The sequence below is a fragment of the Pempheris klunzingeri genome, chromosome 8 (assembly GCF_042242105.1).
Source record: "Pempheris klunzingeri isolate RE-2024b chromosome 8, fPemKlu1.hap1, whole genome shotgun sequence".
NCBI classification, from domain to species: domain Eukaryota; kingdom Metazoa; phylum Chordata; class Actinopteri; order Acropomatiformes; family Pempheridae; genus Pempheris; species Pempheris klunzingeri.
Window position 1 is genome coordinate 24,738,101 of NC_092019.1, and position 13,144 is coordinate 24,751,244.

At 44.1% G+C, this 13,144-nt stretch overlaps 2 protein-coding genes across 2 annotated transcripts; both read left to right on the forward strand.

Annotated features, from left to right (window-relative positions):
• pkdc (protein kinase-like domain containing) lies at positions 1-1,979 on the forward strand. Its single transcript, XM_070835882.1, has 3 exons — positions 1-48; positions 359-741; positions 1,266-1,979. The coding sequence occupies exons 2-3, from the start codon at positions 371-373 to the stop codon at positions 1,855-1,857; spliced, it is 963 nt and encodes a 320-aa protein (XP_070691983.1). The 5' UTR covers positions 1-48; positions 359-370; the 3' UTR covers positions 1,858-1,979.
• Positions 1,980-3,384: 1,405 nt separating this feature from the next.
• herpud2 (HERPUD family member 2) lies at positions 3,385-12,745 on the forward strand. The gene is made up of 9 exons (XM_070835930.1): positions 3,385-3,465; positions 4,677-5,078; positions 6,768-6,845; positions 7,741-7,845; positions 9,296-9,459; positions 9,953-10,078; positions 10,417-10,752; positions 10,907-11,018; positions 11,863-12,745. The coding sequence occupies exons 2-9, from the start codon at positions 4,932-4,934 to the stop codon at positions 12,046-12,048; spliced, it is 1,254 nt and encodes a 417-aa protein (XP_070692031.1). The 5' UTR covers positions 3,385-3,465; positions 4,677-4,931; the 3' UTR covers positions 12,049-12,745.
• The last annotated feature ends 399 nt before the right edge of the window (positions 12,746-13,144 follow it).

Sequence of the window (13,144 nt, forward strand, 5' to 3'; positions counted from 1 at the left end):
TCTGTGCTGGTGTCTGACCATTCAGACGCATTTGCCATGAAGCTGAGGGTAAAGTTGAGCATTTGTATTTCACGCTTTTTCACTTTTTGGGGATATTTGAGGCAGCTGTTGTGCTTACAGTTACTGTACAGTACAGTACTGACAATCTGTACATTATTCTGGCTAGAATTTAACCTGTCATCCTCTGAGTGTGTGTGTGTGAGGAAGAGGCAGGCTGTTTTTGCTGTCTGGATGCACTAGCTTGGTCATAATAATATTATAATAGTAATAATAGTGCCACATGTGTGTAGAGCTGAACTGACTGTTGCTCTCTCCTGTTGAAACACACACTGTGTGCTTCCTCTTTCCTCTGGCTCAGCTCTGACTGGAAATGAAGCAGGAGTACCAGGATCTCGTCCTGCAGGCGTGTGCTGCTTCCTCTCTGCGCGTGGGAATAAAGATCCAGACCCTGTGGAGCGGTTATGGGGAGATAGTCAGGCTGCACCTGGAGGGCTGTGACCGGCCCTCTGTGGTCGCCAAACATGTCAAGTTTCCTGAGGAGGCCGAGCACCCTGGAGGCTGGAACACAGACCGCTCCCACAGGCGTAAAGTGAGATCCTACCAGGTGGAGACGCACTGGTACCAGAACTATTCCACCAATCAGAGCTGTCGGATCCCCGCCTGCCTGGCTGCCTGTTCCCATGGAGACGAGATGCTGATCGTGCTGGAGGATCTGGATGTGGCTGGTTATGATCAGAGAAGGTCTGAACAAACTGAAACGCATGAATGTCTAGATGCAGTCTATAATTCCATCGAGGTGATACAGTCAAACATCTTTTAGGTGCAGAAAAAAGTGAAACAGTCTGTGAACAGCAGGGCCATAGTGAACATTTTAGAAACACCCAGGGTCCAAATTCTCCCAGTGCATCCCCATCCACCTGTAACATTTTTAACAAACCACCAAAAAGCAAATAGACGTTTTCATGAATAGTTCCATGTGTGAAATGTGTGTAATTACAGCATGTAAACTCTCACTTGGGTTGATAAAACTCCCCAATTTTACAAAACAATACTGAGGACATGCCGTCAGTGTCCTCAGTGGCAGCTACAGTACATAAGCTTGGGGCTCAAACTCTAAATTGGTGTAACATCCAACATCCTACTGTACGTATACTGTATGTTTGTCAATTTCAAGATTTACGGATGTTTTCCAGGTCTCTCACGGTATGGAGATGAGTGAGACATCTTCCGGCGCGATGAATGAGGTTATGTGTTTTCCTTTGCAGGACCAGCGTGAAGGACAGAGAAATAAAGGCTTGTCTCAGCTGGCTTGCCCACTTCCATGCTCTCTTCCTGAGCGTGGCCCCGGAGGGCCTGTGGCCTGTCGGCACCTATTGGCATCTGGAGACCCGGCCAGACGAGTTGGAGGCCATGGGCGACGCCGAGGTCAAAGCGGCAGCCGGCCACATTGACAAGGTGCTCAGCGAATGTCGCTTCAAGACCATCGTTCACGGGGATGCCAAATTAGCCAACTTCTGCTTTTCCCAGAGTGGACAGGACGTGGCAGCTGTGGACTTTCAGTATGTTGGTGGAGGCTGTGGGATGAAAGATGTTGTGTATTTTTTAGGAAGCTGCATGGAGGAGAGGGAGTGTGAAAAGAAGGTACCAGGTCTGCTGGACTACTATTTTACAGAATTAAGGCTGTCTGTGAAAAAAGATGTGGACTTTGCCGCCTTAGAGAAAGAGTGGAGGGAGATGTTTGCATTCGCCTGGACAGATTTTCACCGCTTTCTGCTGGGCTGGATGCCTGGACACTGGAAGATCAACCGCTACAGTAAACAGCTGACCAAGGAGGTTCTGCGCAAACTGAAACTGTAACTAGAAGCAAAAAAAACCTCAGAGAACTGAGCACGTGGCTGGAAGGTGATACACACGCTACTCATCCTATCTTCACCTGTGTGCAATGATGAATGCTTGTGAAACCACTTCTGGAAAATAAAAACTTTGAAAAAGGCTCAGGCTTTTCTTTCCTGTTCTGTCGCCACATCTCCGACACATATTTGATTGATGGGTGTGGTTGTGTGAACTGAAAGTGACAGTGCTAAGAACAGAGAGGATTACAGGAGTGGGAGCTCACCTAAATTCATTTCACACACCTATTTACCCCTGGTACCCCTGGCCGAGTCTTCTCATGTGAAAGTCATAGTTACTGGTTTTAGCGTCTCAACTTTTACCAATGATTTTTTTTTTCATTGCGTGTTGAATATCTTTGGGTTTGTCAGACAAAAAAAAAAAAAAGTTGTGGTGGACATGGTTAGTTGCAGCACCTACTTTCCTTTACAATAAAAATACATTTCTTTTTGTCTTTGCCAGTAACAGAAATAAGTCCAGGTAATATAAAGGTCTGTCTGTTGGCACTATCATTGCTGCATGTGTTTGTATAATTATTAATTATATGCGTTAACAGAAAGGTATTTAGATTTATGGTCACACATTGTAATAACTATAAAGAAAAAAGAGTCACCCCACAGATACAGAACGGGTCACACATTTTGATTACTGTAACATTTTATTGCATTATTGTACGACTGTGACCCTTTATGTGTGTGTAGGGTCTCTGATAGTGTGTTCATCTTTATACTTCTGTCCTACACATCTTACCTATAGTGTAATCCTATTCACTGTCTATACTGTGCACCTCTTATCCATAGTGTATTCTATGTGTTCATATCAGCTCTTTAACCTGTATATAGTGTCTTACTACTAGCATTTCTTGTTCCTTCACTTCAACTGTATTTTTGCACCTTAGTTAGATACTAAACTGCATTTTATTACCTCAATAGATTAATCTAATCTACTGTGTAGACACAAAAATGTTGAATAACTGTAAAGAAAACCTCGGGGCCCTATAGTCAAGTCAAGCTTTATTTATGTAACACATTTATACACTGGGCAACACCAGCAAAACACAATCAAGCAAATGCAGAAAAGAAGTATCCCCATCAACGGGAGTGTGTGTAAAAGGCCTGCAAAGAATTAGTGCAGAATATTCTAAACTCACCATATATACAGTATAAAACACACACACACACACACACACACACACACAGAGGGTTACACATTCTGATAAGTGTTAAAACAAATCCCCATGAGAGGGTTACAGTGTCTCCCATCTGTGATGTCAGCTGTGGCTGAAGGTGTCCTGGATCAGCACCACTACATCTAATCATCACTGTCAGCGCTGCTCTCGGTGTCTCCTAACTCGCTTTGGTTTTGGATAACAGTGATTTCAGTGTTACTGTAAGTGAAGGTAAAAGTATTCTTTCTTATCAGTGTTTTTCCTGCCCGATCAGCTGTTGCGAGGAGGAGGAGGAGGAGGAGGATGACGCTGACGCTGCTTCCGGTCTCACGCCCGACATTACAACAACAAGGCAGCCGACGAGCCGAGCTGGGCCGAGGGGACGACGGTACCTCTAGAGTGAACAGGTAGGAGAGGGCGGCTGTCTGAGGCGGTAACACGTCTGCTGCCCACGGAGGCAGAGGGTTGGACGGGCTGTCACGGTTTGCGGGGCTCGCACACTTCCTGTCCAGCCACGGCGAAGCTAGCGCTAGCTAACGAGCTAGCCGTGTTTCCGTGGCTCCAGACAAGGGTCACAGTATGAACACACTGCGGTGCTCACTGAGGCGCGTTTCGCGACTGCGTTTGTTCGTCTGTACTGATACAACCACTAACAAATGAATCCCCGGGGCCACGTAGCCTGACAGGGGCTGATTTACACTTGGTTGTTGTGACAGCTTACTGTAAAGATGGCGCAGACATGGCAGGTGTCAGGAAGTATGAACTGATAGTGACCCCCACCTGAGCAGCCCTCACTTTGGATAACTTGTATGTGTTCTATACTTTTCTCCTACTGCTCTAATACTAATACCAATAATGAATTGACTGTAGTCTTAAGTTGTAATATCCTGTCTGACTCACTGTACCATTATTGTCCAGCTACTACTTAAAGCCCATCATTGACTCAGGCTGTAGTGCTGAGTGAAACTTTAACAGAGCACCATAACAACGCCTGAACCAGCAAATACATGAATTACTCCTGTTTGAGAATCATTCGTTAACGGACATTAACCTCTTTAAGAATTCAGATCTTTACTCTTGACCCACTTTCATGTCTTCAGTGAGAACACACAGTCCTCAGACAAGGTGGAAAATAACAGGACACAGACTTACAGAATATCACCTGCTTGTCCTTTTAGATTTGGTAGCTTAATGCAGAATAAACCTTCTAGTACTACATACTGAAGCTTTACTATACAAATATCTCCCATCTCACATAGATCTACAACAACTTTTACTCAAGCTATAGTTTCAGTTAATACTCAGTTCAGAGTTTATGAGGCACACTTACAACCTTGTAAAAAGTTCTTCCTTCAAGAAGAATATAAGCAGTTTTAGAGAGGTGATGATTCATGATTCATTCTTTATGGTCATTATGAAGGCTGCAGTTTGCATTCAAAAGGCATAGAGACACTTAAAGGGTATCGGTGTGTTAAAAACACTGGATAGCAGCAACAAACTGTGAGATTATTAATAGCCGAGTAATAGTAATAGCCACACAGCTATACATAATATGATGTAATGTGATGGATCTTCCTTCCCAGCAAATAGAAACATACTCTTCTCCTTTTTTCACCAGAAATCCAATAATTGTCACCAAGAAGAATCCCCAGCTGTATAGTTGGAAACCACCAACAGATCTACAGATGTGGAAGATGTTATAGAGGGGGAACCACACACCCCCCACCCACAGCAGGGACTGGTTTAGGTGTAGTACTGGGCCCAGAATGGAGAGATTTTGAGAGAACTTTCTCCTCAGGTGAGTCCTGAGTGGTGACACTAAGATCCCCTGAGCTCAGAGTCTTCAGAGCCTACTCTCCCAATGATATGAGCCATGGACTCTGGTGTACTTGATAGTCCTGTAACCCTGGTCATTAAGGCCCCCAACCAGAAGTATGAAGACCAGACCATTAACTGCTTTCTCAACTGGACCGTGGAGAGGCTGAAGAGTCACATCTCCAATGTGTACCCCAGTAGGCCGGTAAGTCGCCGCTCTCACGTGTCATGGCTTTCTTCGTTGCTTACATTTGACTTTGCGTATTGTCTGGTTGGATTTAAATACACTGAATGGATTCCTAAAAGATTATAAGGATGCTATGATGTACACCAAAATAAACACCAGTGACATTATATCAGAAACTGGAAGTGCATTCCCCTGCAGCATTCATTTTATGTTTATTCATATATATATATATATATATATATATATATATATATATATATGTGTGTGTGTGTGTGTGTGTATATATATATAGATAGATAGATAGATAGATAGATAGATAGATAGATAGATAGATAGATAGATATTTGAATATAACATCATGGCCCATTCCTAATATAAAACAGGCCACAGCCATAAAGAGCAAAGCTGTGTAACCTGGGCAACGTGCTTAAAATGGGGTTTGTGTTAGCGGACTGGAATTTCACCTGGGGTTTAACTGACTATTTTTATGTTTTTAGAGTAAACTTAATGCAGAAACAACTAATGCCCACCCGTTCTATGCTGTTCTGTTGAATACCCAGCACACAAGGGCTCATTCAGATGTGTTTTGACTACTTTGCAGTAACAGGGACATGTCAGTGAGAGCTGAGACAGATGTGTCTCTAACATTTCCTCTCCCTCGCTAAACACATGTAGAAAATGCCCCGAAAACGATCAGGTCATGCTGCGAAAGGAGAAAGAAAACACTCTTATAAAATAGAAAGCAAAGCACACATAACTACAACAGTTGTTGTCGTCGCTGGCAGTTCAAGTTATTGTCAGTCACAATGAGGGGGTGACCTTCGTTACCTTTGAGTTTCTGTTATTGTAATTCAGTTGTCACGTTTTCCCCCATGGTCCATTCTTAAAATGACATGAAGGTCCTTAACTGAGGAGAAGTCAGCCTGTACACACTGGATTTGCCTTTATGTGACAACAAATCCATAATGTGCCTGAGCACATTTATAACATCCCACACAACAATGAGGTTTTAGCCATCTCTCTCACAGCTGGAAACTAAAACACTGGAACCTACCAGAACATGTTTGTTTGTTTAAAAGGCTGATGTATCTGCTGTGCATCCCTGTGCAGGATTACAGAGGGCAGGTCATGACACAGAGGTAGATGAGAGTATATCCTGAAACAGTTTTTTGTCAGTGAGGTTCAACGATTCATTCTTGCCCTTTGACGTAGCTGTGGAGGAACAGCCTCAGGTCCACCTGTAGCTGTTCTGGTGCTTATGATCATCACGCGATCCTTTTTGTTGTTTGCCCGCATGGAGTTCACCCTGTTTTCATGGAATTGTAGATGCTTCCATTTTCCCAGAGCACTTAGAGTCACTTAATAAAATGCTTTTTGACTTTGGAAACACTTGTAATGTTGATGTTTGAGGTTAATTTTAGCCCTGAGGGTTCGGCTTGCTCTCGGGCCCTTTGCAGTATCAGTTCCACCCAATGTCGCAGTTTATTTCTGAGGACAATCTCAAGTCAAATCTGTATGTGAAAAGTATTTGTACAATCCATTTGTCGAGAGGCAACGACACCTTATCTGGTTTCACTGTAAACAGAAAACAGTCAGGCGCTGAGAGAGCTGAGCCAACCAGTGACCTGTTGCTGTTAGTGTGTTTAATAAATAAAAGAAAACCCATTCACCCTGCTTCACACTGCCTGTGCGCTGTTTGTGTTGTAGCTGTCCAAAGACCAGCGGCTGGTGTACTCAGGAAGGCTCCTTCAAGACCACCTACAGCTCAGAGATGTGCTCAGAAAGGTAAGAGCTACTGTAGTGCTGGTTTATGCATGGGCACCCCACCCCAAACCCAATATATGTGTCCCCATCGCCAAAAGACTTGTATTTACTGAATGTATAAAGACCATATTTGGACACATGTATGGCGCCATGATTTTCCGCTCAGGGTGGCTTTGATCGCCAGTGTCCTTCTTTTTCATAGCAAACAGCACAACGTTACTAGCAGTGCTGTCAAAGTAACAGGGCTGTTATGAACCTCCCACTGCCAGTTCACAGTTTACTATGTTAAAAAGACCCATAAAGAATTTAGGGCTGTAACAAGCGATTAGCTATTTTGTTTTATGTATATTTTATTATTAGATAATCTGTAGATTAATTCCAGAAAGTAAGTTTGGTATAACTTCCCACAGTCCAAGCTGATGTCTTCAGATGTCTTGTTTTGTCATCAGCCCAAAACCCTATGTTTGACATCAAACATGCTAGGACCAACAAATCTAGAATAATTACGTTAAAATACTAACGGTTGTTAAGTTATTTATATTATGTCATCAATTCATCTCTAAAAAAACATTTTACAGTAAGCCAACACAGTATACCCTTATTGTCGTGGTGTGTTTGAGCACACGCTGCCTGTTCACACATCTCTGTGTGTGCTGCCTGGGAAACAATAGCTGATCTGATGTGTTTTACCAACAAAGGGTGAGCATTGTGTGTGAATTCTGGCCCTTTCCACACTAATCCTCTCTCTCTCTTTCTCTCTCTCTCTCTTTCTCTTTCTCTTTCTCTCTCTCTCTCTTTCTCTTTCTCTTTCTTTCTGGTTTTGTGTCTCTGCCCTGTGTTGCTGCCTCCACCTCCTCTTCGTCCTCCCTCTTCCTCCCACGTCCTCGGCTCGTGTCCTGACCCTGCCGACCCACAGCAGGATGAATACCACATGATGCATCTAGTGTGTACCTCTCACAGCCCCCCAGCCTCGCCCATGCCTCGAAGCCCATCCACGGCCAACTCTTCTACTGACTCCAGCGTGAGTAGGCCAACACACACCATTTTCATGACATCCTCAAACAATGTGTGTGAGCGCTCTGTTGTTTGGAGTTGAGGCTCGTTCCAGGACACACAAAGGCTGAAAACACACACTGAAATGACAAGTTTCTGCTTAGTCAAACGTTTATAGGAGCAGGTGAACCATAATGACTTCCACTTGTTGGATTTAGTGCTTTAGCAGCTAATGTTCACAGCTAAAACCTAAAGATGACAAACTAGGAGTCAGGATGTTAAGGTGTGTTCAGATAAAACCTGACGTGACTTTATTCACCCAGTTATGACTGATGGAGTGTTAATTCACCACAAACGGTCGTTAAAACAAAGATTCAGATATTAGCTGTATGAATGCACCAGACACCTGATTTTAGGGATGTAACGATAGTAAAAACCCATGGCACCATATTACCATGATAAAAAAACCCACAATAGGATATTTATCTCCATATCAAAGGCCCAGCTGCAGCTGTTTTCAGCCAGAACAATCTGCAATGCACACATGAAGGCACATGGGATGATGCCGTGGCAAATAACAAACAGGCAACAAGTGTTTCTTCAGGTGAACCATGTCAGCAGACAGTTCAACGCTAATCGTTGCCCATTTTCACCGTAACTAACCAGGCTAGGCTGACTAGCAGGCTACAGCTGGTAGACAAGTTTTACCAGGAAGTTCTGTCAGTGTGGTGCACTGACAGAACTTCCTGGTAAAACTTGCGTTTTAAAATTTCCATTCCGTGCGTGTGGGTGGGTAATGATTTTACAGATTTCATAGATTTCACAGTCCCACAGCTGCAGCGACATTTTTTCATCACAGTATTGCAAAATTCACCGGATTGGTATTGAGGCTCATACTGACCTTCTTAACTGGATCAGGTTTGGACATGATGTGACTGATCCACATTAATTACACCTTGCTTGTCAGTGTCATTATAAAATTCATTCACTCTGCTATCAGCTACATTCCTTCAGTCACGTTTGTCAGGTTTTAGTTCCACAACTGTTCCTGACTCCATGCGACGTCACGTAGAAACGGCACCAATGAGAGAAAGACAGCACATTGTATCACTACTCTGCGTATTCTGATACTGATTCTGGTATCAGAATAGATCAAGTTGGATCGTTGGACCTAGTCAGCTGTAAGCATTGACTGTGTGTGTGACAGCTCAGATTCTTGGCTGAACTCAAAACAACCAGAAAACTATCCAGAAGCTTTGGGATAAAAGCTGTTTCAACTCATGCCAATGTTTCTTTGCCTCAGGTTGCACCGCCTACAGGAAGTCCATTCATGACCTTTTTATGCAGCCTCTAAAATCTGCTTCGGCTTCAGCCTGAACACACTGTTTTAATAAAACATTCAGCTGTCTTTGTATTGATTCATTAGAAATGCAGCGATGTGCTCAATCGTTAAGCATCTTTTACATCTCGTCACCCAGAGTTCAGACAGCGCCGGCGCCGCCTCCCCTGCCACCACACCCAATCAGGACAGCCAGCCAGCCTCTTCCTCCTCCTCTTCTGTCCCAGGAAGCTATGATGGCCTGAGGTATCGTGGCGGCTTCCCCCAGTACAACCCTCAGACGGCCGCTGGTGTCCCTCAGTGGTAAGCAAGTCTCTGACCACAGTGAAAGTGATATATGGACCATTTTCATTGTTTTCTTCAGAACGAGTCAAAGGGGGTGAGCTCAGCACAGTTTATTCTGACGTTGAAGCACAAAGGTCTGCCTCTACCTGAGATAAGCTTACCATTATTTGAATTTGAAAAAGCTTCAGTCTTCTTCGAAAAGATTTGTGGATGGAATATTTTTTCAGGAACAGGATATTTTCTTCCAAAGTCTACAGACATCTCACAGTATATGTCTTAAAATGTACAAAACCTTTCAAGAAGCTTATTATGATCAGTGTACAGAGCTGTAGGATATGTCTGAGGTGTGGTTTACTAATAACGACCTGTTAGATGTACAGAAGATGTACAAATATTCAGAAAAAGAATGTTTCCATCTCCGAGTGAAAGACAGAGCATGTTGTTGTCATTCCACTGCATGTCTGCTCACAGTGTAAAGACATTTAATAGCAAACACAACATTGATCCACAGGCCAGATGGAGCCCAGGTCCCTTTGCAAGGCGGCCTCCCTGCCAACATGCCCCCCCACCCCATGTACATGCCCATGCAGATGCTGTGGTGGCAGCAGATGTACGCACGCCACTACTACATGCAATAGTAAGTGAAAGAAAAGTGTCTAACTGCTACCAGATGATAGCCAGGACCTCATAGTACCAGTGGTACATGCTAGACGACATAGAATTGACTAATTATAGCAACTTGTAAAGATTACATTTTAGTTTTGAGAATCATTTAGTTAACATTAATACCTTCATAATGAAATAAACACAGTATAAAGTCATTGTTCCCACACAGCCAGTGAGGTGTAGTCCTGTAAAGGGGACAGTATTCAGGCTTTCAGCCTTTTCTTTTACCATCTTTTGTCATTTGAATGTTTCCATATGACTTTGTACCTTCTATCTGCTTCTGTCTCTGTCTTTTCTCCTCCTCATCAGTCAAGCAGCAGTAGCTGCCTCTCAGCCTCCTAGCACCCCCCCTCCTTCCTCGCCCTCCTCCTCACCCCATCAACCGGCGCAGCCTAACGAAGCCGTGCAGCCCCCGCTGGGCCCCAACCCGGACCCCAACCCTAGAGCGGAGAACCAGCCGGCCAACCCCAACATCCAGCTGAATGCGCAGGGCGGGGCACTGCTAAATGAGGATGAGCTGAACCGGGACTGGCTGGACTGGTTATACACAGTGTCTCGGGCCGGCGTCCTGCTCAGCATCGTTTATTTCTATTCCTCCTTTAGCCGCTTCGTCATGGTGGTCGGCGCCATGTTGCTTGTCTACCTGTGAGTCAGTTATTTTAAAGATGCACATTTTTACATTTGAATGTCTTTCAATCACTGCAGATTGCTGAATGTGTGTTCATAGCCTAAGTCATAGTAGGCAAAAGCTTTAAACCCAAGTCTAGCAGTATGCTTGTGTTTTTGTTTTGCCCCCCAGGCATCAGGCTGGTTGGTTCCCCTTCAGGCCGGAGCAGCAGATCCTTGGAGGAGGAGAAAGGGCCAGGGCTCCTCAGGACGAGGCGGACAGACACCAGGACATACAGGAAATGGTGAGTCGGAGAATGACCATGCAGGTGCTTGAGCCATGTGCTGCACCATCACTCTGTGACACTGCAGTGGGCGCTGTAGACCAGATAGTCAGGACAGATACAAACTAGGTTTTGAGTTCAAAGTAGGTCACCTGCATGATTTTAAATTGGTGGGGGGGCGGGCTGGAGCAAACATTTTTGGAGCATGCAGTAGCAGCCTGAGTGCAAAGAGGAGGGCTGGAGTTGGAGTGCGGGAAATCCGTGCAAGCAACAATATATTTGAGTTCAAACATTCAGTCTGAGCAGAGGGACAGCAGGTAAGCAGGGCCTGTTTGAGGTGAGGACGGGGTTTTGGGGAAAGCATCGCAAAGTCTGAATGTGAAATCCAATCAAAAGACCGCGCTCTTGAATTCAGATACATAGTAAAGACTTTTTTTCCAAGACTGACAAGGGGCGACAAATGACCAGATAACATTTGTGAGCATAGACTTAGATACTTAGACTCTACCTGAACACATTTCTTTTCCTACGTCAGTTATTATGCTCCAGTTGTCCTCTACGATCCTGCCGTCCAACAGTCAAAGGATGGAGCTTATTAAGAACTCTGAATGACTGCAGAAATTCATTTTAGTTTTCAAAGCTACGTTTTTTTGTCTCAGGCATATTTGCTTTCAGATTCTAGAAAAATACTAGATTAGAATATAATTGGATTCATACCTGGATGTGGAACTGTACCAGAAATAAATCACATGTTCTCTGGGACACTGCCTGCAGATTCTATTAAAGTCAAATTTTAGAGATATCCAGCTTCAAGCGTCTTCATTATTTTCTGTCTCCTGACCGTCTCCTCCCATCTGTGTCCCAGGAGCGTCTGATGGATGAGGGGGTGGAGGATGACGACAGCAGTGAGGAAGGGGGTGCAGGCCATGAGGACCAGGCCCAGGCCGCTGCTGCTCTACCTGAGCCGAGCTTCCTCACCACTGCGTGGTCCTTCATCAGCACCTTCTTCACCTCGCTCATCCCAGAGGGACGGCCCCAGCCGGGCAACTAGGCAGGCCCCGGCCCCCGGCCCTACCTCTCCATTACCCCTCCTCCTCCTGCCATCAGGTACCGCTCTACAGAGGTACCACAATCCCCACCTTCATCATTAGTGTCCTAAATACCCCATTTACCTGAAACCATCCTCAGACACAGACCTCATTCGACAAGCGGACCGATGTTTAAAACAGGCTCCTACGAGGCTAAAGAGCGGATGCAGCGTGAGCTCTGCAGGCAGGCGAGAGAATAAATGAACATTTGGAAAGTAAATATCCGTCTGTGTTAATGGAGTAAGTACGTGAGCAGTGAAAGTCTTTTTTTTTTCTTTTTTCTTATTTTCTCATCGAATTTGTGAATTTGTGGAGACGCGGCGATGGTGAGAGACCCCGGAGGGAGCTGTCTTCCATTTTAAGCAGAGATAAAGTCATGCTTTTGAAACTTTACAACGAGGGGTGTGACCCTGACTATAAAAAAGGAAAAAAAAAAAATCAGGAATCTCCCTAAAATGCGGGGAGATGTGTGTCCTCAACAAATCATGAAAACCGACATCCCCAAAGACATTTTCATGTATGCACAACGATGTGCATATTGACATTGCAGCTACTGAAGCACATTGTTTTCCCACTTTGTGTATCTGAACATCATCTATTCACACATGTAAGTATATGCATCTTTCCTGAATATATGCTCTTTTTGAATAAAAATCTTGCTGCAGTTTGACTCCTGCCGTGGTTCACTCCCTTCCTTATTCTGTCGCTCCCCTGATGTCCTGCAGGCGGCGCTATTCACACACAGATGGTAAAGTGCCTTTTTCTAAGAAGTTTGAGCTTACTTATAGAGGACTTCTTATAAACTTTGATCATAACTGTTTTAGTTCACAATTTACTTCTGCTTGTACATACATCTTAAATTCTTTGTAAAATTCTTTCCATTTTCTTTTGTTGCATTTTAGCATTTTTTCTTATTCCCAACATTCAGTCAGTGACAGTGTGACTTTGTGGTGTCTTCAAATGTTTCATGGCAAATAATAATATTGATAATGTCCTTTCTTTGTATTTGTATTGTACAAAAAGCCACACAATGCTTCACATAAGGCAACAAACACTAAT